The 24,670-nt window shown below is 48.2% G+C and overlaps 10 protein-coding genes across 10 annotated transcripts; 5 read left to right on the forward strand and 5 right to left on the reverse strand.

The window, feature by feature from the left end:
• Positions 1–94: 94 nt before the first annotated feature.
• FPOAC1_011333 (uncharacterized protein) lies at positions 95–2,082 on the reverse strand (the record flags this gene model as incomplete). The annotated part of the gene is made up of 3 exons (XM_044855713.1): positions 95–1,228; positions 1,274–2,025; positions 2,076–2,082. 3 exons carry the CDS (start codon positions 2,080–2,082, stop codon positions 95–97), a joined length of 1,893 nt encoding a protein of 630 aa, XP_044703026.1.
• A 1,114-nt stretch (positions 2,083–3,196) lies between these two features.
• Positions 3,197–4,848, forward strand: FPOAC1_011334 (uncharacterized protein; the record flags this gene model as incomplete). The annotated part of the gene is made up of 2 exons (XM_044855714.1): positions 3,197–3,409; positions 3,466–4,848. 2 exons carry the CDS (start codon positions 3,197–3,199, stop codon positions 4,846–4,848), a joined length of 1,596 nt encoding a protein of 531 aa, XP_044703027.1.
• A 453-nt stretch (positions 4,849–5,301) lies between these two features.
• On the forward strand, positions 5,302–6,605 carry FPOAC1_011335 (uncharacterized protein; the record flags this gene model as incomplete). The annotated part of the gene is made up of 2 exons (XM_044855715.1): positions 5,302–5,546; positions 5,594–6,605. 2 exons carry the CDS (start codon positions 5,302–5,304, stop codon positions 6,603–6,605), a joined length of 1,257 nt encoding a protein of 418 aa, XP_044703028.1.
• Positions 6,606–6,867: 262 nt separating this feature from the next.
• FPOAC1_011336 (uncharacterized protein) lies at positions 6,868–8,700 on the reverse strand (the record flags this gene model as incomplete). The annotated part of the gene is made up of 7 exons (XM_044855716.1): positions 6,868–7,571; positions 7,624–7,921; positions 7,974–8,062; positions 8,114–8,128; positions 8,180–8,292; positions 8,345–8,539; positions 8,594–8,700. The coding sequence occupies 7 exons, from the start codon at positions 8,698–8,700 to the stop codon at positions 6,868–6,870; spliced, it is 1,521 nt and encodes a 506-aa protein (XP_044703029.1).
• A 1,241-nt stretch (positions 8,701–9,941) lies between these two features.
• Positions 9,942–11,604, forward strand: FPOAC1_011337 (uncharacterized protein; the record flags this gene model as incomplete). Its single annotated transcript, XM_044855717.1, has 4 exons — positions 9,942–10,090; positions 10,137–10,328; positions 10,375–11,347; positions 11,401–11,604. The coding sequence occupies 4 exons, from the start codon at positions 9,942–9,944 to the stop codon at positions 11,602–11,604; spliced, it is 1,518 nt and encodes a 505-aa protein (XP_044703030.1).
• A 573-nt stretch (positions 11,605–12,177) lies between these two features.
• Positions 12,178–13,914, reverse strand: FPOAC1_011338 (uncharacterized protein; the record flags this gene model as incomplete). Its single annotated transcript, XM_044855718.1, has 1 exon — positions 12,178–13,914. The coding sequence occupies one exon, from the start codon at positions 13,912–13,914 to the stop codon at positions 12,178–12,180; it is 1,737 nt and encodes a 578-aa protein (XP_044703031.1).
• Positions 13,915–15,030: 1,116 nt separating this feature from the next.
• FPOAC1_011339 (uncharacterized protein) lies at positions 15,031–16,689 on the reverse strand (the record flags this gene model as incomplete). The annotated part of the gene is made up of 2 exons (XM_044855719.1): positions 15,031–15,675; positions 15,724–16,689. The coding sequence occupies 2 exons, from the start codon at positions 16,687–16,689 to the stop codon at positions 15,031–15,033; spliced, it is 1,611 nt and encodes a 536-aa protein (XP_044703032.1).
• A 1,838-nt stretch (positions 16,690–18,527) lies between these two features.
• FPOAC1_011340 (uncharacterized protein) lies at positions 18,528–19,566 on the forward strand (the record flags this gene model as incomplete). Its single annotated transcript, XM_044855720.1, has 2 exons — positions 18,528–19,058; positions 19,111–19,566. The coding sequence occupies 2 exons, from the start codon at positions 18,528–18,530 to the stop codon at positions 19,564–19,566; spliced, it is 987 nt and encodes a 328-aa protein (XP_044703033.1).
• A 549-nt stretch (positions 19,567–20,115) lies between these two features.
• COX10 (Protoheme IX farnesyltransferase, mitochondrial) lies at positions 20,116–21,639 on the reverse strand (the record flags this gene model as incomplete). Its single annotated transcript, XM_044855721.1, has 1 exon — positions 20,116–21,639. The coding sequence occupies one exon, from the start codon at positions 21,637–21,639 to the stop codon at positions 20,116–20,118; it is 1,524 nt and encodes a 507-aa protein (XP_044703034.1).
• A 782-nt stretch (positions 21,640–22,421) lies between these two features.
• FPOAC1_011342 (uncharacterized protein) lies at positions 22,422–24,354 on the forward strand (the record flags this gene model as incomplete). The annotated part of the gene is made up of 7 exons (XM_044855722.1): positions 22,422–22,488; positions 22,538–22,581; positions 22,628–22,780; positions 22,830–22,938; positions 22,988–23,219; positions 23,267–23,598; positions 24,246–24,354. Coding segments are annotated over 7 exons (1,046 nt in total), but the record flags the coding sequence as incomplete, so codon positions are not given.
• Positions 24,355–24,670: the final 316 nt, after the last annotated feature.

Here is a 24,670-nt window from a genome sequence, read left to right on the forward strand (position 1 = left end):
ATTATGCCTAGAACGTTGAAACAAGCTTAAACTATGCGATTATATTATTTTCATGGGTATCCTGTCAACATATATACATATTAATATAGGCGTCCTACAACTTTACCTTGCCACCGTTCATTTCATTCCAGTCTTTCTCCGTGAAAGGGACATAACAGTCCCCCTTGAGCCAATATACTTCACCGAAACTCTTCTCGGCAGGATCGACACCTGCTTCTCGTAAAGCGTGCTTCTGCTGCTTCATAGTTCCTGTGATTTGTCCGCCACCCAACTCAGTGGCGATTCGCAGAAATAAAGGTCTGGCATACTTGGGTAACTCTTTGCCCACATGTGTCGCTATATCCTGCATGGTCTCGGGTGTAGGATCAGACGCAAGATGGACTGATGCACATCCCGCTCGCCCATCGTGATGAGGCAGACTTACACCATAGACATTCGCTTCTTTGACGCTGGCGTGCTTGCACATGGCCTCGCTCACCTCAGCCGTAGAGACATTTTCACCCTTCCAGCGGAACGTGTCACCAATACGATCGTGAAAGTAGACGCGGCCTTCGCCATCCCATCGCAAAACATCGCCTGTTCGGAACCATACGTCGCCCTTGCTAAAAACGTCGCGAAGAACCTTTGCTTCAGTAGCGGCGCGGTTCCCGTAGTATCCCTGGAATCGCTGGAAGGGGTTACTGGAGGGCAGACGGAAGAGCATCTCGCCTGGTTCGCCGGTGCGTGCTTTGTAGCATCTTCCAGTGCTGGGGTTGCGCTTTGGAAGATCAGTATCCCAGTCGACTTCCACGAGAGCAACGGATTGGCTCAATATGAGATTGTAGATCCAGCCGTTTCGACCAATTGCGCCGGCGGCGAAATCGTTTTTGCTCAGGTTGAAAGTCGCAAAGGTGCCTTCTGTAGCAGCGTAGAATTCACAGATTCCTTCGACACCGAAACGGTCCTTGAATTCGTTCCAGATATCCGGTCGTAGACCATTGCCGAAAGCAACTTTAACGTTGTGCTTCTTGTCAAGACATTCGCCCGTCTCCGGGTCATATTGCGGGGGTGATGAGAGCAGATAACGAAGAGTTTCTCCGACATAAAGAATGGATGTTGCGCCTGAGGCGCGGACCTCATTCCAAAAGTTTCTTGCGGAGAATTTACGGCCGAGGGCTTGGGTGCTTCCGGAGAGAAGGGTCGCACTGAAAGAGAAGATAGTCGCAGAAGAGTGATAAAGAGGCATTGACTAGATGGTTAGCAGGGTATAAAGTCTAGAAATGTTGGCACTTACGGAGTACATGATGTCGCCTTTAGAACGGTCGAGGAGTTGTTCAGCCATTGATCCAGCAACGATCAATTTTCCCCATGAAACAATGGCTGCCTTGGGCATACCGGTAGTTCCAGATGTGTAGATGAGAATCGCCATTGCTGAAAGGCTCTTTTCGGATCGCTCGGAGTCTGGTACGCGGACAGCTTCCATGGATGCGACTTGCGCCTCAACCTCTGGAGTATAGACGACGAAGCGTATATCCTTCAACTCATCGCGAACATCCTTTCCGACATTTTCTTCAACGTTGGGATCCACGATACACAGCTTCGTTGTGGCAGCCTTTAAACAATGAACCAGCGACGCACCAGAGAGGTTGTAATTCAGAAATGCTGGCTTCGCACCAATGCTCCAAAGTCCCAGCCAGAAAAAAATGTATGTATCCGAGTTTTGAAAGTCCAGAGCTACGATATCTCCTTTCTTGACACCTTCTTTCTTGAGCCATTGTCCGTACTTCAGGACCTGTTCGTACACATCTTTGTACGAGTGGCGCTTGCCTTCGAATATGAGCAGCGCACGATCAGCTGTGGATTTGTTCGTGGCGATGTTTTCGAGAAGGTAGTAGAGGTTCAGACGGTCGGTCCATTCGCGGTAGTACATGCGTGATGCGCCGAAGGTGACGCAGCGAAGGAGTAAAAGGTCGTACCATACCGAGGCGCGGACGCTTAGGTAGGCTATGGAAGCCGCGATTGCGGGAATGGTTACCACAAGAGGAACTGAGAAGGATTAGAGAGTGTAGAAACGAATGACTTGGGTTTATACGTACGAGGCATCGTTGATGATTGAGGGTTAGGAGAGGAGGAAGGGAGAAGAGGTAGAGATAATCAGTGACGTGGGTCTATGGATGAGCTGATATCGATAACAGGTCAAAGGTGACGACAGAGCTCTCCACTAAAGTGCCGATGTCGTCGTGTAGGGGTTCTAAGCGAGTAATCAGCCAAGGTAATTTAGGTACGACGATTCTAGGTACGTAGATGTAGTTAGAGTTGAGAAAGGATGCTTGTATTGAGTGCCTTACTTGATGCTGCACATATTAAGTTAAATGCATAGAGTTTTGCTTGCTTTCACCTGCCTCGGTAGTGGCCATGCTGATGTGATATCAAGTGCCGAGCTCACGGGAATAAAGATGAAATATAAAATGCCAAGAAATATTTCTATACATCAGGCAAGTAGTTGAGAGAAGGCGGAAAAAGAAACGAAAAGAATGCTGACGGTTCCTGGCGATCATTGACCTGCAGCAGATTAACCTTGAATGTAATCAGCACGGTCTTTACAGGGCTGAACTAGATCAGATGGGGAGGTGATTCTCCAAAATTAGTCTGTAGAGTATCATTATCCAAGGTACGTGTCAGGTCAAAAGAAGAAGACTTGTCCAAGCAGCATATCATATGGCAATAAGACTTCTTTTTGGAGGATAGGTATCCAGCTGCTACCTTAGTAGTTACCTACCTAGTTACTAGATAGTTAATTCGTTCGAGTTCCCTAGAAAGTAACCGTCTCTGGGTCGTTGCTTGTAATTGATCTTGTAGCACCAAAGAAGTGAATAGGCTTTAGGATAAAGGTCTACAAAGTTTAGTCAATTGACTGAAAATCTAGGTCCTTCTTATTTCAGTGCTCGCCATAATAACACATACGCTTCGTTCATTGAATAGCAGCCAAGAAAATAAACAACAGAGCTCATCAATTCTACCAAGTTGAATCCTCCTAGCATGTCACTATCGGCATCGGCACTTAGACCTACCGACCTCACGTGATATCGTGATGTCGTGTCTAAGCTAAGCTCCATCCCTCCACCAAGTACATCGAATCGACAGGGAGCTTTGATAAGAGCAATCGTTCAAACTCCCCCGCCTAAATCTTCAATATCTACCTCTCCCGGACGGCATAATGGCGCCCGACGAAGTCAAAGACACTTCCGCGGCGCCTCAGGCCCAGGAGCCACCCCCCGAGAAACCGTCCGACGCTTCAAGGAGAACCCGCATTGTCATCTCCTTTTGGTTGCTTGTCCTCTGTCTTGGTGTGCCAATATGGTGGAAAACTACAACCATCTATCGCGCGAATCTTCCGCTCGATGGGATGATGCAATGGGCTGAGGGAAAGGTGAGTTTAATTTTGGGTTTCAGGATGTTAATTGTTATCGGTACTAATAATACTAGGCTTGTCGCCCTGTGTTTCCCCTTCAGATCTCTGTCAAGGCCGATGCGCTACAGGAAAACGAAGCGCAGAACCTTGTGCGATTGACACAGCACGCTATCGATGATCACAATGATTTCTCCGGTCACCATCTTCGTCTTCAACTCGCCCCTAAAGGCGGCGCTTCGCCATCACCTGCTGCCGACGACGACTCGCACGTCGCTTTGACGATCCAGCTTGCGCCTGGCGAGAGCAACACTGCTTCCCTCGACCCAGACTCAGCTGTTCTTAATATCGCGTATCCCTCTAATGCAGTACCATCCGCCTCATCGTCGTCCTCCGCCCTTGCTACTTATATCGCCAACGAACTCCAATCTACCTTCCGAGAAGAACAATCCATTATTTCCTACCTCCTTTCGACGTCTTCAGCTCCCGATGCGAAACCACAAGGTCTGACCCCCGAGATTGTCGATATGCTCTCCAAGCGAACCACTCGATCGCTACGATACTCGCCTACTTACCATCTTACCTTTTCGCTCTTCACTGCCGGCGCTACACCTGGTACATGGGATATCGAAAGTGCGATCGAGGAATACATGAAGCCCATGCTTGATGTGCTGGGTCCCATTCACAACTTTACAATTGATACTCAAGTGCAGCTCTATGCTACACCAGGTGCCCAGTCCCAAGTACTGAGCAAGGAAGATCTGGCATCTTTCATCAATGCTGCTGAGTGGCCTTTGTCGCCTTCCATTGCTGGCGCCCCGACTGTCAACTTTGTTATCTACATTGGTGACCAGAAGATTGGCCTTGACTCGGAGGCTGAGACGGCTCAATCGTGGATGTTTCCCCAGTGGGGTAGTGTGTATCTGCTCAGTCTTCCCGAGACAACGACCCATGTGTCGGGTGAGACGCTGAAGCAGCCAATGTTGACATTTACTGGACATTTACTGTCGCTCTTGGGTACTCCTCAATCGGGATCCCTGCCTCTTCGACTGTCTACACTATCTCGCATCCGTTCAGCAGATCTGCTGCTCCGTGCCTCATCCACATTGGGTTCGTTGGCAAGACTGTCTCTTGCTCTCCCATCCATTTCCATCCCTCATAGTGTTGCTGAAGGCGTTTCATCCAGCATGGAGCACCTTCAACAAGCATGCGCTAGTCTGGGCGCACCTTCTGGACTCCTCCACGCTAGAATCGCTGAGGAAGAAGCAGAAAGGGCGTTTTTTGAGAAGAGCATGGTTGGCCAATTGTATTTCCCTGATGAGCATAAAATTGCTGTTTACTTGCCCCTCCTTGGGCCAGTAGGTGTGCCGCTGGTGATGGGGCTTATTAACGAGCTTAGGGGATGGATCAAGAGAAGGAAGCAGAAGGCAAAGGATGCCGGAGAGAAAAAGGCACAATAAAGAAATGATTTGAATTATTATAAATGTATAGATATGAGTCTAATATTATGTTGCTTTCGAACCAGAGCATTCGTGTCAGCTTGGTTTGAGTCTGAGTCTACATAAAAGGCACGACCTGTCAACTGTTGGTAATATGGGTATCATCTGGGTGAAGCAAACCATTGTTTGAATTGATACGATGAGATTGTATCTGAGTCTTATCAATATATGATCGATCAATGGCATCAATAATATCGTAAATGTAATTACGTATTGAAGCTACCTATTCTTGCTTGTGACTCTCGGCTGATTGCCGCGTCCGTGCACCAGCTTTCCCCAGGATTTGACGTAGTTATTCCCTCCACAATCCCATGTCATTGTTTCCCATTTCTTATTCCCTTCTCCTCCAACTTGTTCTGTTCGACTCAACTCAAACCAATTGACTTGTAACCATCATGTCATGACACGGCCACGATGCTTCCGGAACCAACAATAGCACTTACCTTTCCTAGCATAAACGATGGAACCCCTCTCGATTGTCGCATTTACCATCCTCTCTCGTTAGCTGCGAATCCAGAAGCGCCGACATGGCTGAAACATGCCGCTGTGGTGGCTCATCCCTACGCGCCCATGGGAGGATGCTACGATGATCCTGTGGTAGGAGCTGCGGCTGCGCAATTGCTTCGGAAAGGTTTTTTGGTAGCGACTTTTAATTTTCGGTGCGTTTCTCTGTAAGCGATAACTTTCGGAATGCTCATAGACACAGTGGTGCACATGGATCTGCCGGACGGACTTCATGGACTTCGAAACCCGAAAGAGACGACTATGCCACCGTTGTGGCTTTTGTTTTACATTATGTTCACTACCTCGATCCCTTCAAACCACATCTGGAAAGCGTTTTCCAAAGCGAACCCTCCACGCCGACAAGTCCAGACATACCCATCAGTTTAGATACGGCCATCACTCCAGCTCCTCGAGTACGACCAGTATTGCTTATGGGTGGCTATTCATATGGTGCATTTGTAACGACACGAATACCCCCGCTCGATGCGATCCTACAACCATTTATCTCACCAATTGCGGGCTCTGATGCAGCAGAAGTCCGCCTTCGAGCTGAGCATTTAGCCGAACAGCAGAATGTCATCCTGTCGAGTACAAGGTCTGCCATGATGGAAGGATCGAGAGGGAGGAGTAAGCGCGGTGTCAGAGTTGGTGGTGATGAGAGTGGTAGTCGTAGTCCACGACGAAGCCAATCAAGCGCAAGAAGAAGCTTTTCTTTGGACGATGAGAGGTTCCGAAGGGGTGTTCATGACTTTATCGCAAAAGCGCGGGTAGGCAGGCATTCTCGAAATGTCTCGCAGACGTCTCCTCCAAAGATTCATGAACAGCCCCAACCAGGAGATAATCTACCGAGAATTACAGATCTCACCATGCCGAGGCCGGCTTATCTTATGATTTCACCACCTCAAGGCATCGTCATGCATGCACTGAGCATGTCAATTCTTCCGTCGGCACTCATAAAGAATAAGGATCCGCATGATGCAGCGGCGGAGGAGAAGCTTGTTAGGAACCCGTCTTTGGTGATCTTTGGGGATCAAGATGGATTCACAGCTGCGTCAAGGTTCAGATCATGGACGGCCAAATTACGCGAAAAGACGGACTCTGGGTTTAGAGGGGTTGAGATTGAAACGGCGGGACATTTTTGGATTGAGGAGGGAGTTTTGAATCAATTAAGAGACGTAGTTGGGAAATTTGCTATTGAGATACTTGCAGGTTAGGAGTTTTGCATGAGGCTTTGTGTTTATACAATGGTCAGAATGATCACCAAGAGACGGGTAAGGGACCAGGTAAATATATGACACATGAATGACAATTAAATACGAGTTTCGAAATAACTCCAGTGAGAAAGTCAAGTATATGCACTATTAAAAGGGCTTCAGCTGTTGGCACAAACGTTGGCATAATTTATTTTTGGTCAGAATTCATGACTTGCATCTAGACATCTATATCTTTGTTCCTTTCTAACTGATGACAGAATGTCTACTGCTTCCACCGTAGCAGAGTAAATGAGTGCTTGGGGAACTTGAACAAACCCTCGCCATTCCATTTAGACTCCTTGATACCAACCTCTTCCTTCTCTGCTGTGTTGACAACCTTGACATCTGTTCCACTAACACTGTGAACCTCGACCTCTTTTCCACTCAAGCCCTTGAGCTCAGTCTCGAAGTCCTTCTCCTCGTGGATATTCACCACAGCAAGGTTGACAGTGCCATCCTTATCCAGCGCTGCGCTGACATCCAACCAAGGCGTCTCGATAGTACCGCGAATCCACTTGGGATGCGTCTCACCGAGATACTCGCCTCCGCGAAGGTTGACAGCGATAGTTGAACCGCGCATGTACTTGCTGTACAGAAGGAGGGGCCACCAGGTAGGTTGCTTGAGAAGACCATCCTTGGTAGTCATGAGAGGGGAAATGACGTTTACGCTCTGAGCAATGTTGGCCATGCCGACGTGCTTGCTCTGGCGGACAAAGACATTGAGCCAGATGGCAACGGCGAGGGCGTCAGAGAGGTTGTACTTTTCTTCTGCGCCTTCTTCACCAGGGGCGCGCTCAGGATCCCATACGTTCCACTCGTCAAAGCAGATCTTTTGACGAGGGACGGTGGGAGGGACGCCGTTTTCGATACGGGCGAGATCGATGAGGCTGGATGTGATTTCGATGGCACGCTCAGCAGAACGAGGGGCTGTGATCGTTAGCAAAATATGATCTAGCATATTGTCTCAAACCAAACATACCTGTGGCGTTCTTGTAATGATCTGAGCTGGCAGTGTAGATATGGATACTGTGCTGGTCAATGAGACTAGCAGTGGTGCTGCCGCCCAAGCCGTGAATATCAAACTTGATACACTCCTTGATAACATAAGAGTCCCAGGTGCTGTGTCCTGTCTCACCACATAGAATGAGGGTGACGCTGGGGTCTAGGAGCTTGATGGCCTTGGCCCATTGGTAGGCCTTCTTTGCGTAGTCTTCTTTTGTCATCTGGCCAACTTGCCATGCTCCCCACATCTCGTTTCCGAGAGCCCAGTACTTGACCTATGAATACGTGTTAGTGAGAGATTCAAATAGGAGGATGAGAGAGAAGTACATTGTATGGCTTCTCGCGTCCGTTCTGGCGACGGAGGTTGGCGTAGTAGCTTGGTCGATCAGAGTTGCAGTACTCAACCCAAGCGAGTGCTATGAATTTTAGTGTTTGAGCTCAAGGACCTGGTCAAAAGAGAGACAAACCTTCATCGAGAGTACCTGAACAGTAATTAGCATATAAACCAATAGATAAAAAGATACAAGACTCACCAGTTCCAAAGTTGAGACATAGATAAGGCTCGGTGCCGACAACCTCACACCACTTCATAAACTCATCTGTACCAAACTCGTTGTTCTCTGTACCGATCCAAGCAAGCTCGGGTCTTGCAAACGTCAATATTGGTTCTGTTTAACTTCATACCGTGGAAAACTCACCTGGCAGGCCTTTTTTCTCGAGGACCAACACCGTCTTGCCAATGGTATGTAGCAACAAAGTTACCGCCTGGGTATCGAACAACGGGGCAGTTGAGCTCCTTCATGGCCTCGATGACATCCTTTCGGAAGCCATTCTCGTCAGAGAGGGGGTTACCCGGGTCGTAGATGCCGCCGTAGATGCAGCGACCCATGTGCCTGAGGGAGTCATGTCAGCATGAGTGCAGTGGGAATGAAGAATGCGAGACATACTCTGTGAAACCACCATAGATGTTATCGTCAATGGTGGAGATGACAGCATTGGGGTCAACCGAGATGCTGGGACGCTCATCATCGGCAATTCGAGTAAACGTAGCCATATTGATCTATATACTTGCAGTGACAACAATTACAAGAGTGAATGTTATAGAGAAAAAAGAAAGAAAAAAGAACTGATACAAGGAGGACAATTTATGTCTACTCTTTAGCCCCTCATCTCCAGTATTAATTATCTGGCATGCGTGTCTACTTGGCTTGGCCTGGCTAGCTATCAGTCAGTCACTCGACTTACAACTTCCCCTCATCTTTAAAGATGCCACTAAAACCTGCCTGTCAGTCGTCAGGTGTACCGTTTACTGTATCAAGCCTCGATCCCTGCTTAAAAGACCCTGGTTCGCGCGCTTCTTTGGTGTGGGTTGAGGTGTTGATTGGTGCGCTTGGTTTCTCCCACAACACGAGACTAAGGAACTCAATTCCGAGGCTATTCAGATCCTTGTATTTAGTTATGGTTTGATGATGATTGATAGTCGGAGAATGGCCCGGCTGTATCTCTCTACTATATACTCTGTGTATGAGATATGATTTGCTATTACGGTTATGCATATTTTATATTCCCATTCCAATGATACCCTCTGTTGAGAGCTGCTACTCTTTAACATGTGCAAAACAATAATGGAGACTACAGGGATCCGATTCAACGGCCTCTCCACTAACTAAGATAAACCATGTAAGTCAGTGTCAGTCAACTCTTTGATTCCGCTCTCACTATCCTTCGCGCACCAACCAAACCTGCCTGTAACGACATCATGTCTTAGTCTTCAGTAGAGTCAAAGAAAGAGCCGCAATTGTGCGCTCCAATCGGAATATACGGCACTCGGATCTCTTTAATTTCCGAGTGACAGGTTACAGGACACTCCGCCGTTTGGACCTATGACCAGATATCCATCCCCATGGGCAAAAGATGCTTCCCCGTCATGACTATTCTTATCAATCTCCACCTCCGTGGGGAAGTCGTTAGGCGAACTCCAATTTATCTTCTCCCCATGGGCAGGGACATACGATGGTTGCGTCAATCTTGTTATTCCCTTTCTCCGCTTAAGAATCCTGTCACGGTCTTTGCTGAAAAGTTCCCTGCCTTAGTTCCTTTTACTGCTGATGCTTGTATATCATAACCGCGGAAAGTCGGTTACTCGGATCATGCCCCTGTCTACCTAGTCATGACTGTATCCCGTATCCCATTGTCCACGGAGAAGGTCTGGGAGCGCTATATATAAGAAGCGTCCATCACCCTACGTTTCCAGCTCTTCATCGCCTGCTTCAACAAAGCAGTCCCACCTTCATCATGGCTCTCCCACCAAAGTGGTACCAATTCCTTGTCTCCGTCTTCGCCTCGCTAGGTTCTTTGCTATACGGTTATGATCTTGGTGTCATTGCCGAAGTTATTGCATCTGGAAACTTCAAGAGCAAGTTCGGTGATGATCCCAATGCGACGTATGTCTGGCCTCTCATCAACCAAGACTCATCTAACAAAGTATAGCGGCGCTGTAGTTTCAGTCTTTACTGGTGGTGCATTCTTTGGTGCCATGTTTGCTGGCTATGCTGGAGATCGTTTGGGAAGAAAATGGACCATCATGATCGGTGCCCTCATCTTCATCCTCGGGGGAAGTCTGCAAACTGCCGCTGATCACATCAATTATCTCTACGCCGGTCGTTGTCTCGCTGGTCTCGGGTATGTGTCTTGTCTAATCTCTACCAACCAAAGTTAACATCCTCAGTGTCGGTTTCCTCGTCATGATCGTCCCAGTTTACCAAGGCGAGCTTTGCCACCCTGATATTCGCGGTCGTGTAACAGCACTCCAGCAATTCATGCTCGGTGTAGGCGCCCTTATCGCCACAGCAATCGGCTACGGAACATACACAGGTATCGGCGACGACAACTCAGGCCAATGGCGAATTCCCCTTGGCATTCAGAACCTGCCCGCCGTTATCTTGGCTGCCCTTATACTCTTCTTCCCCGAGTCACCCCGTTGGTTGATTGATCACGGCCGTGAAGAGGAAGGTCTCAAGACTCTTGCCAAACTTCACGCTAACGGTGATGTGAACGATACGTGGGTGAGAGCCGAGTTCGACCAGATCCAGGAGCGTCTTGCTCTTGAACATGAAGCTTCTGCCAAGAGTTATAGTGAGCTCTTTACTGACAAATCTTGCTTTCGACGACTTTGGCTTGCCATCTCTGTCCAGGTCGCTGCGCAAATGACTGGTGTCAGCGCTATCCAGTACTACTCAGTTGCCATCTACGCCAAGATTGGCATTCAAGGCGACGAGACCCTCCGATATCAGATGATTTCCTCCGTCATCGCTCTCGTGGCTCAATTCCTGTGTATGCTCTTTATCGACCGGACAGGACGACGCTGGCCTCTTATCGGCGGAAACATCCTAAACTGTATCACATTTATCATCGCTACTGTTCTTCTCGCCAGTTTCCCTCCTGGATCAAACAATGGCGGTGGTGCTGCTGGATGGGGTTTCATCGTTGTCACATGGATCTACAATTTCTCTTTCAGCGCCACATGTGGTCCCTTGTCTTGGATTATCCCTGCTGAGATCTTTGATATGAAGACTCGTGCCAAGGGAGTGTCGTTGGCTACTATGATGTCCTTTGCTTTCAACACCATGATCGGCCAAACCACATCTGTTGCTCTTGATGACAAGACTGGTATTGGTTGGAGATGGTATATCGTCTTTATTGTAAGGCCCCTATCATATCTACCTAACCCGGAGTCCCAACTAACAATTCTCAGGTCTGCAACTTTACCAACGCCGTTTACTTTTGGGCCATCCTCCCTGAGACCGCCAACCGCCCTCTTGAGGAGATGCGATATCTTTTTACCGAAGCACCTTTGTTCGTTCCTCTTATGGACACAGCCAAATTTGCTGCCGGCCAGGATCTTGAGCGCCGTGTTGAGAAAGCGGAGCAGAAGGGAGAACTTGAACACCATGACTAGATGGTTTGAAAGAAGGATCGACTCGGTTCTTGAAAGTTTGGGATAGTGTTAGAGATATTGATAATAAAGTTTTATATAGACAGTCTAGTGGGTAGCAGAAACAATTACTTCTAAGTCTTAGGTTACAAAAATAAAAAGTCTAAGAGCTATAGTCTAAAGAGCATAAAATAGCCTACTAATTTCATCTCTTAGGCTTACAGTAGCTAATTTTTTTAGTATCCTAAGGATAGTCAACTGAATGGGGTTGTTGATGTCGACATAAATCTTCTGACACTGGGAATCCCAGGATGTCGTTAGTCTTGTGAATTACAACATGTAGGACTCTATGGAATTTTATCCCAATATCATCTCACAAAAAGGTAGTTGACTAGGACATAGCATCAGGGTACCGTAAAAATTGACTGATGGAAGCATAAAAGACGAAATTAGTAGGTCGCTTTATGTCGCTTAGACTCTAGTTCTTAGACTACAACTTATTTATATCCCAAGACTCAGAAGGCCATTTTCCCTGCTACCCATTAACTAGGATCTTTCTTTTGGTCATGTAGTTCCGGCTCATTAGAGCCCCAAGTTTCATACATCTGTCTTGGACCGGTTCGCAAGACCAGTAGCCACTCCGTTAGTAGCCACTCCGTTAGTAGCCACTCCGTTAGTAGCCACTCCGTTCATTTTGCCCTTTACTTCTGACTTTTTCTTATAGTCTGCCTTCTCATTGGCGTCTACCTCGGGCTCATCCGTGTCCTCTGTCTTGTCGTTCTCCTCAGCTATTTCCTTGAGACGCTTCTGCTCTTCAACCCACGCCCCAGCATCAGCGACAGCTTCAACAGGGTCATCCTGATGCATGAGAAGATACCCTTGAAGCGCCGCGGGAGTAAATGTGTGCTCTGGGATAACCTGAGCAAACCCAATAGAAAGCGCATCAATCTTCTCAGAGTCGAGTTCAACTCCACTTTCGGCGTATGGAGTCCCGTACATCAATTGGAATAGCTGTTTGATGGTCTCGAAGGATGCGAGTCCAAACTCGATGGTATAGTCGACTCGTCCTGGTCGTATGAGGGCGGGGTCGATGTTCTCGGTGTGGTTGGATGTCATGACAAGGACGCGACCTTCCTGTGCGCCCACGCCGTCGAGAACGTTGAGTAAGCTTGATAGCGTGATTGGGTCTCGCGAAGAAGGATAGTAGCCCGGTCCTATTCTTCTGGACCCTTCAGTGGATTCAACCTTGGGCTTCTTCTCCTTTACTCTCTTGGCTGTAACACCCGCTGCGTCGATATCCTCAAGAAGGACAAGGCAGGTCCGAGGCAAGGCCTGGAACAAGCCTGCAAGAGCGTCCTCTGATAGATTGGGAGACGATAAACTGATCATGTAGATGTTGAGGCCCATGAGACCAGCAGCTGCGAGCGCCAAGCTCGTCTTGCCAGTACCGGGCGGGCCAGAAAAGAGATAGCCACGTCGATAAGGAATGCCTCGCGTAGCATACCACTTTTTGGTGCGCGGGTTCAGGTAGCGAGCGAGATCCTTAATAAGACCCTGTTTGATGTGCTCCTCGAGGGCGATGGTCAACATAGGACGGGTGGGCTTGGATATGGATTTAGCCCAGCAATGGCGTCCATGAGTCTGTGTAGAGCGGAAGATGCTTGTTCGGCCACGTTGTTTCTCTAGGTAGTCGATGCGGGCGTTGTAGATGATGCGTTTGAGTATGTCGGGGTTTCTGCCTAGGCAAGAGAGGGTGATGGCCTCAGACCGTATACCGGATTGCATCCTTGCATCGGCGGGAGAAGTTCTGATGAATGAGATGGGACGGTTCTCGTACCAGAACCAGTGTGTCCCGACAGCCGGGGTCCAGTGCAGAGGTCGCGCATTGTACAGTGAGATCTTGGAACGGAGAAGATCCAGACTGGCCGAAGCGTCGATATCATCACCTAAATCTTCTTCTTCTTCTTCTTCTTCTTCATCATTCTCGTTGGTTCTGGGACGACCGAACATGGCGCGAGAGAGTTCGTCACTAGTGCTGGTAGCGCTGCTGGATGCAAGAAGGCGATGATTATGGCGGGATAGCCTATTATGCTGAGCAACCCAGTTCATAACATAGGTAAAGATCTCGTCATGTCCTTGAATCTCGATAGTCGATACACACTGCTTGTAAAAGGTATCTGTGGCCATCGCGATGAAGTAAGGTGCGATGTAGGCGAAGAATTCGATAGAGGAAATACCGCCACCGCCGGGCAAGAGGGCCTCCAAGAGATGGTTTGCAGCTCCTTTTACGAACTGCGACGACCGTTGACTCTGCCTCCGGACTGAGGACGGCATCTTGGTCCAGTCTTGTTGTAGTTTGGGTGTTGGTGGATAGATAGACTAGACTGGCCAGGGTAAAAATGTTGCTGAGATGATGATAATTAGTGTAACAAAAAGTTATCAATAAAATGAAAGACGAAAAGAAAAGAAGAGAAGATAAGAAAAGTTGTTTGGGGTTGCAAGTTAATACCATGATAACCGTAGGCACTTGCCAATTCTCTGGCAGTGCAGGTGAATTGCGGGATGAACATTGCACTGCAGCACTAACACCAACGCCAACGCCAACACCAGATTCAAAAAGGTAACCATTTGACTCTACAATTGTCAGTATATTACAGCCTCACTCTAGATGTGTATTAAAGCTCACTCAGGCTGTTAGAAAAGTTGGCCACTGAAAGCATAAGAGACGACATTAGTAGGCCACTTTATGCTCCTTAGACTATAGCTCTTAGACTATTTATTTTTATAACCTAAGACCTAGAAGCATTTTTTCTGCTACCTATCTAATAACCAGCAGCCGACTTTTCTAGCAGCGTATCCTGATGCTCATATGCATGTAAGCCCTGCTGTATCCACAAGCCAATGTTCCCATGTGAGACTTTATAGCCTATTGGATTATGGTATACAACATTAAGGGTTTTAAGCAGGAGGAAATGTTTGGTGTTGAACAAAGACGCCAGAGGGTTACATGCCAGCCCGGTCAACATTTTGGCCGGTCACCTAACTACGAGTCACCGGAGCACAGAAGATAGGCAGCAATACATAAAGAATTGCTGCAAGCTTTGTAATAATTTTAAATGAAGTCAGAAGTTTGTTTAATCTTTTGGGTCTTTCATGTCATACAAGACAAGGCCAACTCTTTCACTACGAATGCAAAGCAGGTTACCGCCCATGTCAAGCAGTGCAGGGTAGTTGGACAACCACAGCTAAGTAAAGACAAAGAGCTGGAACTTAGTTAATTATCTTCAACGAATTTTCATACAACTATATTCCCATTAATAATTATAAGTTGGTAGAATCGACTACCTCCGCGAAATGTAATGCCCTTAATATAATAATCTTTTTCATGTCATCATAAGTCCCTGTGAGGATGCGGGTTGCCTGGTCGATATATCATTCCGCTGCCTATCTCTACTGTCGTGGTTCGTTATTCCTAAAGATCCTATCCAGAGACGAAACAGCACGCTCTATCATGACTTCCTCAGCCATAGCAATCAGGGACACATTCTTTGTCTCCAGTTTGGCTAGTAGGGTTGCCATTCCAGACGGCCCCAGTTTCATCAACGTTTTCACAGCGGCGGAATACTGCACCTCCTGGAGGAGCTCTTGCCCGCGAGACTTCAACCGCTGCTCTTCAGCCCGTCGGTTAAAGTCGTTTTGCGCAATAACTTCTAGCTCCTCCAGCACGTCCGAGTCAGCCTGGGCGATCAAGCGGTCGCACTCTTCAAGTCTTGTTTTGTACTTGTGCATTGCTTTTTCGAGGTCGTTGGCACTCATGGCCATATCCTCGCGGTGCTCCTCGACGAAGCGCATGCCTTTTATTATCTTCTCCCTTTCTATTTCGTACGCCTTGACGTCTGCGCATAATTTTTGAACTTTCTCGCTGCCTAGTTTTTCTTCATTGGCCTCGCTATCTTCGATCGAGGTCCTGACTTCGTGAAGTGAATGAGTGACGATATCGAGCTCTTTCCGCTTTTCCACTTCAATCACTTCAAACTCATCAACAAGATTCACAATGGTCTTTGAGCGCCGTGCTGGTATTGTGCTACTTTGGAACTACAAAAGTCAGTAGAGCGGTCGAAGAGGTGAAAAGGGCTCACTTACAGCCGCATTTTGGACCACTGTGGCATTTCTATTATCGCATAGATTGCTTGGCGGTGTTGGGTCTTGAAGTATCGTAGCATTGGTATCGTGGTATGGATGGCTTGGACCCGTTGTCCGTGGACGCTTCTCCAGTAAAGTAGTCAACGAGGGTGACCTGGAACGTTTCACCGTCACAGTGGCCGTCTCATTTTGATCTGTTGGGCCAATACTGTCATCAAAGTCGTGGCCGGTCCAATCTTCCCCTTCATTTTGTGAATCGGGTATCTCAATAGCTTCGTTTTGATCATCATCACTCTCATCACTACCGCTTTCCTCATCAGACCCCTGCACTATTATTTGCTCGGCCTGACGCTGGACAGGAGGAGTATGGATGGGTTTTGTTGCTCCCCTTTTCGTGTAAAAGTCTGCGCTGAAGTGGCTGATGGCATTCAGTACGTCGCTATGTTGAAGATGCAGGCATCGCGAATCACGCTTCTTTGCGCACCCTAGAAGGAAGTTTTGCACAATTTTGGTATGAGGTCCAGGACCGTCAATTCCAGCGCTTTTACAGACGCTTCTCAACAGCCGTCTGATATCCTCCAAGATTTTGATATCCCATTTTTTGGGTAAGAAACCGGCGGCAAAGTCCCATGGCCACATGCCCGTAAGTTGCAGAACAGTTCGAGACAAATCGCCCACACGCTTACCCGCTGTGGATTCGTGCACACACCAGTCTAGTCTGTTTGCGATCTCCGTATCGGAAAGGTCATGGCTTTGGAGACCATCAAGGCAGCTGGAGGTTGGCAGTCTGACGGGGGACTTGACAGCTTGCAACCTGACAGGGGCCTCTACTGACTCAGACTTTGGTGTCCTTTCTTGATTACCATTTATGATGTTGACAGTTGATATGGCTTTGGTCTTGGTGCTCTCTACGTCGTTGTGGCTGGTTGTTTGTAGACGCAGAGAGCCCTGTATTGAAGAGGACATCGCGTTGCGAGGACGCGTTAATGAAGACTGACGGGTTTGGCGCATGGGGAGGGGGCTATAGGGACAGCCTCTTCAGTGAACAATATTTCATTGCTAGAGGTATTAAGCGACTGGTATTGGAGAATAGGATCAAAGCTGAAGCTTAATTGTCTTGTTTGTTGTCTGTCAATTGAAGCGGTCATTAACGATGTGATTGATTATTTGATTGAACCTGCCCTGCCCTGCCGTGATCCCCTGAATTGGCCACAGTAGGAGCCACAGTTGACGGACGCTAAGAGCTCCCCCACGCCTGTCCTATCCCCCCTAGCATTCAGATCTATAGACAGCAAGTCTTACCGGCACATGATCATATCTTTTATTTAAACTTATTGACAAAGTTTAATAAATAAGTAAAGTAGGAGAAAAGTCATTATGTGACATTATAGGACTTGAAACATGCCATTCTCTGCTTTGTTATACGCTGAGTGACCTGTTCCAAGACCCATTGCAAGCGCTCATCTTTTGATGGATGAGAAGTACCTTTCCACCAATTATGTATGGGTCGGTACTTAGCCAGTTAAAGACCCGCCAAAGATCTCAAAATAGACGACCTAACTATTTCGGGAGTCGCCTAATTTGACTTAGACGCGCGCCTCCAGAACTAACGGTCCAATTAGTGGCCGCAGAGATCCACACTCTTCATCTAAACACCAAGAAGCCTTTGTATTGAAGACAAACAGACCTTGCTCAGCTGCTCATCTCTTTGAGTGGAATGACATTCGAGGTCATCGAGACACCTTTCCTTGTTTCATCTGCCGGTGCAACTATGATTCGCATCCTTGCTCTTCCCACCTTGCCTTAGTCTTCCCGCTCCTACGTCCCTGTCACTCTCGCGCTTCTTCTTGTCTTGTCTTCACACCACATGCAATGCAGCGACCCCGTTCAATTTCCCCAGGCGCTCAAACTGTCATGGGCCTGACGGACATATGCAGATCGGCTGGCTGTCGAGATCCTGCCTTTTCCTTTCTAGCTTTGTCTCTTGTTATCCAACTTTTTGACCCATCCCCTCTAACCAAGACAGTCCATAGCCATAACCTTGACTGCTGGCGCTTGCTCAAACCTCGTAGTACCGGATGAACATCATCTCTTCTTGTGTTCAACCGTGGAGACACTAATCCATAATTCTTTTTTTGTAGCCGCCCATTGTCTTCTCTTTAACCGCCCACTGTTCAAACAAACGCCTTTCCGACCAATATCCTCGACCGGTTTGAGGGAAACCACTTCTTTCAGACACGAGTGTGTTGTTTCATTGCCTCTTTCAGCTCCTCTTCGAGTTTCAGTGCCAGAGCCGCCCAAGTCAAGATTGGTCTTTGTCCTTTCCTGCCATGTCGTGACCCTCGTCCTGGGACATTAAAGCTGCTTCATATCCGGCCTTCCCTTGGCCTCGTCTTTCCTTCTCCATTCTCATCACAACAACAACTCTTCCTTCGCTCAAGCAATATTCTCTGTTTTTTTCTTTATTTCCTTTTTTCCTACTCCTGTCACTTTGTGGATTTTTCACTTGGCGCTTTTCCATCTGTCGCTTTATTGACCTATTGGGCTTGTTTCCTTGACCCGATCTCATCTTAGAAACCCATTCGCTACCACTTACACGACTAAAAAAAGGACTTCTCGCTTGGTCGAGTCTCCATTTCTTTTTGGGCCGCCTCTTCAAGACCGAACCAAATCACACCAGACCAGACCAGACCGGTTGACCCGGACGATTTGGCCTCACCCTATTTTACGCTTAATCCGTAATCTCGTTACAAGGATTCACTCTGAATCCCTTTACTACTCGCTACTACACATCCGTCTCCATGATGCCGAAACATACTCGAGCTCCTAGTTCCTCTCAGAATCGCTATAATGCGATCCCAGTGTCTCTGGCCCCTTCTCCAATGTACAATCAGCAGCGTATGACTGTGCCCAACTACTACGGCATGGGCACCACAGCTGGTTCTTCACTTGCTCTTCAAGCACAAACACAACAACATACATACGAGCCATACCCCACATCTTCGGCCCCTCCTGTCTCTATTCCTGAGCCAGTTCAGGAGCCAGTCCAGCACCGAGCCAGCTCAGGAGCGTGGACACCCCAAGACGACCAGCAGTTGCTCACCGCACGCATGCAAGGCCTCAACTGGGGACAGATCCAAGCCAACTACTTCCCTTCCAAGACACCCAATGCCTGCCGTAAGCGTCATGAGCGATTGCTGGAGCGCAAGGGTGCCGATGACTGGGACAACATCAAGCTTCAACGCTTGGCCAAGGAGTACATGGCCATGAGGAAAGAGATCTGGAGCGGTCTCGCAGCCCGCACAGGCGAGAAGTGGAACGTCGTCGAAGCCAAGGTAATCAATGACTCCCTGACCCTACATGAGTGATTGCTAATATGTGTTCTAGTGCATGTCGAATGGTCTCAAGAACCTGCAAAGCGCCGCCCGCGCCGCAGCCCGTCGTGACCGACTTGAGTCCGGCGTTTTCTCAGGGTATGACGACGACAGCGGCGTCTCAATGGGCCTGACACCGGTTGACGAACTAGACGCATCGTATAGCAATAGCAGCCCCGAGACGAGTGTTTCCTCCCTCGTGGCCCCGGCCAACACCTCGTTCCAGCAAATGCCGCCTCAACACATGTCAAACGCTGTTCAATACAACCTCGCCCCTACCTATGCTCCCGGCTATGGAGGTCACGGATACTCATCGAGCGTAAGCTCAAATGCCAGCGTGGGACACGCTTATGGGCATCATCACGGTAGTCACAGCCAGGGGAACAGCCCTCAATACATGACGCAGCGACCTCAAAGTTCGGACATGGGCATCGGCAACCTTATTAACAGGCCAGGACGAGGTATCTAACACCTGATCACTCTTTTATTTTCCGACTTGACAACTTGGCGAATCTTTCCTACAACTCCAGCCTCACCAAGGCTTCTTCCCCCCTTCTCGCCGTCCTTTCCTTCTGTCAGTCTTTGTAATTCAGCACAAAACTCTCTCTACTGCATGGCGAGCAGCGTGGGCCACACTGGTGTTTATGGCGCTCTGGGCGATTATAATGACAATAACGCATGGTTTTTTGTTTTGGGCTTGCAATGTCTTTACTGTCTTTTTTGTTTTAAAATGGTGGCGACGAGAAATAGTCAACGTACATCTCCTTTGTATACTAGAGATATAGATACCATGACATGAGGAAGCATGTGGATTTAGTAGCGCATCTTGTTTTTGCAATGAATTGACACGTTTGATTGTCAAGCGATATTCTCGAAATGTCTTGAAATTTGGTCTTGAGATAATACATTGGTGATATATGAGCTGTGGAAATAGCAATGCAACAGCCAAAATGCTAGATTTACCTCCCAGTACATACGTACAATTGTTGTTACAGTATTCGTTCATTTATCCTACACATCATCGCACTGGTTTCTGGTTTTGTGCATGGCTGTTCGTGTTTACCACGGCCATGCTCATCATCTCGTTGAGCTCTTCCTCCTCCCACTCTCCTTCTTCCTCACCAAACACGCTTCTCCAGACCCTGCTCCACATTCCCTTCTTGTGTAATAGAGCAAGGATCATGACACCGGGAAGATGCCAAACAGAGGCCCAGAAAAGACCTCTTGCGCTTCCTTTGTTGCCCTCGTACCGCCAAAAGCGCACGGACTCTCGAATGAGCCAGGCGTTGATTGGGAAGCTGGTAACGGCGAATGACCACTCTGTTACTCCTGCAGCGCAAAGAGACAAACAGAGCGGGATGAAAACGAAGCTGTATCGCAGAGCGACACGACCGTTGCGAGCGGGATTCGTCCACGCTAGCATGCGAAGACCGGCTTTCTTGTATTCCTCACGGATTGGCCAGCTGAGAGCCATGAAGTGGGGGAACTGCCATGCGAATAGGAGGCCGGCCATTACCCAACCGCCAATAGAGGATCCATCGCTAGCAAATAGCAACTCACGCCATGAGCCGTCCTTGGTTGCTGTTTCACCAGCAGCCGCAGCCCAGCCCATCAGGGGAGGAATACCACCTACCACAGCGCCAATCCAGGTATTGAAGGCCGTGACAGCCTTGAGAGGTGTATACATCCCGGCGTAAATAACAATATTGGCAAAACCTAGTCCGGAAACGGTAGGGTTAACGCCAAAGTATAAAGCGCCCGTTCCAACGAATCCAGATAGAATGGCGAACAAAACTGCGCTTCGCTTGGAGATGAGATTTCGCACCAGAGGTCGGTTTCGAGTTCGAGTCATTTTGGCGTCTGTTGAGGGTTCGTAAAGCATGTTCAAGGCATTGGCGCTAGCTGAGCATAACGTGGTGCCAATCGTGAGAAATAATAATGTTAAAGGACTCAAACTCGGCGTCTCGGTAGTGCTCGGCGAGAGCATTTCAGGTACTGGGTATAAAGCGTATGTCGCCATGGCGGTAAGAACAACAAGCATAGTCAATCGGGGCTTGGCGAGCGACAGGCATGCGGAGAGATGACGGCGTAAAGGACTGGTTTGCGAAGCAGCGTGAGCTGCGAGTAAAGAGGATGCATCGGGAGGAAGCGGCTTTTCGCCTCGAGCAGCGGCTGCTGCGGCTTCGGCTGCTGCTTTTTCGCGACGTTGAGCTTGTCGTTTACGATGAGGAGAAACTTTATGTTCCGTATACGTAGAGGTAGGATGATTCGCCGTAGGGGAGGAAGATAATGTCGAGTCGGATGTGGTGGAAGCAGAGGCAGAGGTCGAGCGAATGCCATTGGCACGGCGCAGTACGACGAAATCGAGGCATGTTGATCGATCAAACAGTCTATTCGATAGAAAAAACGAAGAGCTCTTCCAGGGTATGGTAGCGACTATTCTGGGCGGTTGGAAGGCTGCGGCAGAGGACATGCACCGTCTGCTTGGAGGAGCCTTGAGGAGGATCTCCGCGGCGGGGAAGAGGCATCTTGGTGGTCGCATTATGGCGTGGCGAATGGGTTCATGGTCGTCCTGAGCTGGGAGGAGACTCGGACTCAATCCATGAGCGACACGCCGAGTAGAGGACGAGCGTGAGCTGAGCTTGAGCTTTGAGCTTAATGGCGGAGTGGTTCGACTTCGATCTGCTATGGGATGGCAGATTTCTCGGATGGATGACCCAATCGGGAAATTCCTGGGGAAGGGAAACGTGATACGTCACGTGCAGAACCAGTTGGAGGCTTCCCCAACTTCAGCTCATTCCTAATCCATGGATTCTCATTGATCGCCGCTACCTAAACCCAATGTCGTCAAGCATTTTCAAGCACAAGAGACCCTTGTTGTCAGTTATAGTTGCAGAATGACAATCACCGGTTCGAGCCCTCGGTTTATTCTTCCACGAAAAGGAAGTTGCAGTACAGCGATGGAGTCTACTTCAAGAACCACCACCACCTTGACCCACCATTTCCCCGCATGACCATATAATTATCTCGAGATTGGCCCAGAAAGTTGCTATTCATCCACTGGCTGGGTCAAAAGAAACCCTTCCTAATGCGATGTTTATTACGAAAGCGACCCAGCAATAGTGGAAATGGAGGCGAAAGACCACCTAAGCTGATGGTTGTTTGGGAAGTCAAGCCGAGCGAATGCTGGCGTCTTTAGTGGGGGTTAGTTCAGCTCTGAGTGAGTGAAATATCTCGACACCCGGCTTGGATCGCATTTATAGCAAAATACAATATTTTGTCTTTTCGGCAGTTACTTAGTGATTCATCTTTCAACCTCGCGAAATGACGACACTGTTGGACGCCCTTCGACAGACCACTCAGGTCGATTGCGATACCCTTGATGCTAATGGTACGGATCCAAGCGCTCACCTTTTATACACTGACTGACTTGCATGTAGTTGCTAATCAGTTGGGTCCCTTTGTGGACTGTACTTCCAATCAGGTAGGTTTTCGATTTCTTTTTCGATACCATGTTAATACTTATTTAGGCAATTGCATTCTCCGAGATCTCCAGGCCACTTGCCGGGGAGCCTCTTTTGCATCACGGCGGTTTGGTCAAAGATGCCATCGAGGAGGCCCGACGGTCTTTGAAAGAGTTTCAAGGATCTGCGACATTTGAGGAATTCGTTGTTCAGATCTTGGTACGACACTAGACACTGGAACAATGCACACTGCTAACTACCTGAAAAGATGGTCAAATTGCAACTGCTAATTGTCCCAAACGTGATGGGCTACGTGCACATTCAGACCAACCCGAAACTGTCTTATTCAACTGACGGTACAATAAGCGATGCTCACAGTAAGATGTGCCCCGCCCTTTGTCATGGTACATATTTACAGTTGTTCAGGAATCGTCAATATCTTCAAGATGCTGGCACCCGAGTTTGATACGAAGAGAGTGTGCATTAAAATCCCTGCCACTTGGGAAGGCCTTGAAGCTTGTCGTGCGTTGGAAACGAAAGGCATCGCTACACTTGCGACGACAATGTTTTGCATGGAACAAGCGACATTGGCTGCCGATGCACAATGCACTTATATTGCGCCCTATGTCAATGAGCTCAAGGTTCATTTCGAAGCAGGGTGAGTTGCCGTTTGACCCGTCGCCGTCACTGGTCTAACAATCCCAGATACGTTGACAAACACAAAGCCTTTGACTTTTGTCGTGAAGCGCAGGCTTACTACGTCAAACACTCGTTCCGCACGCAAGTTCTAGCCGCGTCGCTCACATCAGTCGATGAAGTTATGCAGCTTTCAGGTATCCAGCACATTACAATCTCCCCGAATTTGCTTAACGGACTTGCTTCTTCCAACATGTCTGGATGGGACGGAAAGCTTGGGGATTACTTTGCCCGAGGTCCCGACAACAAGAGCTGGGAGACAAGAGACTACAATGCACTGGTCAAAAATGAAAGTAAATGGAGAATGGCTTTCACCAGAAGCGGGTTTGGCACGAGTGAAGGTAAGATCATCCAGGCTATCAATTACTTTGCAGATTGCCAGGAGAAACTGGAAGATTTGGTGCGACAGCATATGAATTGAGACGCGAAACAAAGGAACGTACAATAACATAATGAACGACTTCATTCACGACCTCGATCGTTGCCTTTTCGTGATTTCGAGATTCTCTGGGACCTCTCTTAACAAAGGCGCGCCGAGTAGCTAGATTGCTTCGCGTTATTGATGCTTCATTGAGGTTCGGTTTCTTTGTTCACATTGGCTCAGCTTCCCCTCCTTTCGGATGACTACGTCTGGAAAGGAAACAAAGAAACATACCCACCCTCAATTAGAACGAGGCACGAGAGGTTGGATTGTGGCTTGACCAAAAGGCACTGGAAGCTTTGGCGTTGCTTGTTGCTAAATTTGTGAAAACAGACGCTATTGTGAACCCGTTTTGGGTTGAGTCAGGCGTCGGATTTACCAATGTCAACAACACGGCCATTGACACTCGTTGCTGTTCTGCGATTACGCTCCCTCAGATCGCGATGGCCTCTTGCATTGTCGACACTACCAAATGATCTACTGTTTCTTGCCAGGCTTATGTTGATGTACGACCCTACAACATTCAGTTGCTTAGTGTCTGAACTTCGAAGGCAACTAACCTCAAAGAACCAACGGTGATGCCGGCTAAGGACAACAGAGACACAGACCACTCAAACAGCTTGTCAAAGAGCCAAGTACTTCTCTTTGTCCTCGACACCACCAGAAACCACATTCGGTATGCGTCAGATACCAGCATCGAGAACAATGGCATTTCACTCGGGCCTGTGCGGTCTCCCACCCAGCTGTACTCTCACAGACGCACATTCATAGCTTGGGACTTAACATATCGTACATCCCGTCATTCATTTGTCCTTTCTTCCGTTTATATTCTCTTTATTTTTATCCTCTCTCTCTCCTTTCTTTTCTTTCCTCACTTAACTGATCTCGGCGCATTTGTACACCCTCTTCCTTGAGTTTTGTTCCCTTGTGTCTGCTCTTTCATCTTTTATTATACCCAAAGACACGCGACTTTCTGCCTAGCCTTCGTTTTG

This window comes from Fusarium poae, chromosome 4, assembly GCF_019609905.1.
Source record: "Fusarium poae strain DAOMC 252244 chromosome 4, whole genome shotgun sequence".
NCBI classification, from domain to species: Eukaryota; Fungi; Ascomycota; class Sordariomycetes; order Hypocreales; family Nectriaceae; genus Fusarium; species Fusarium poae.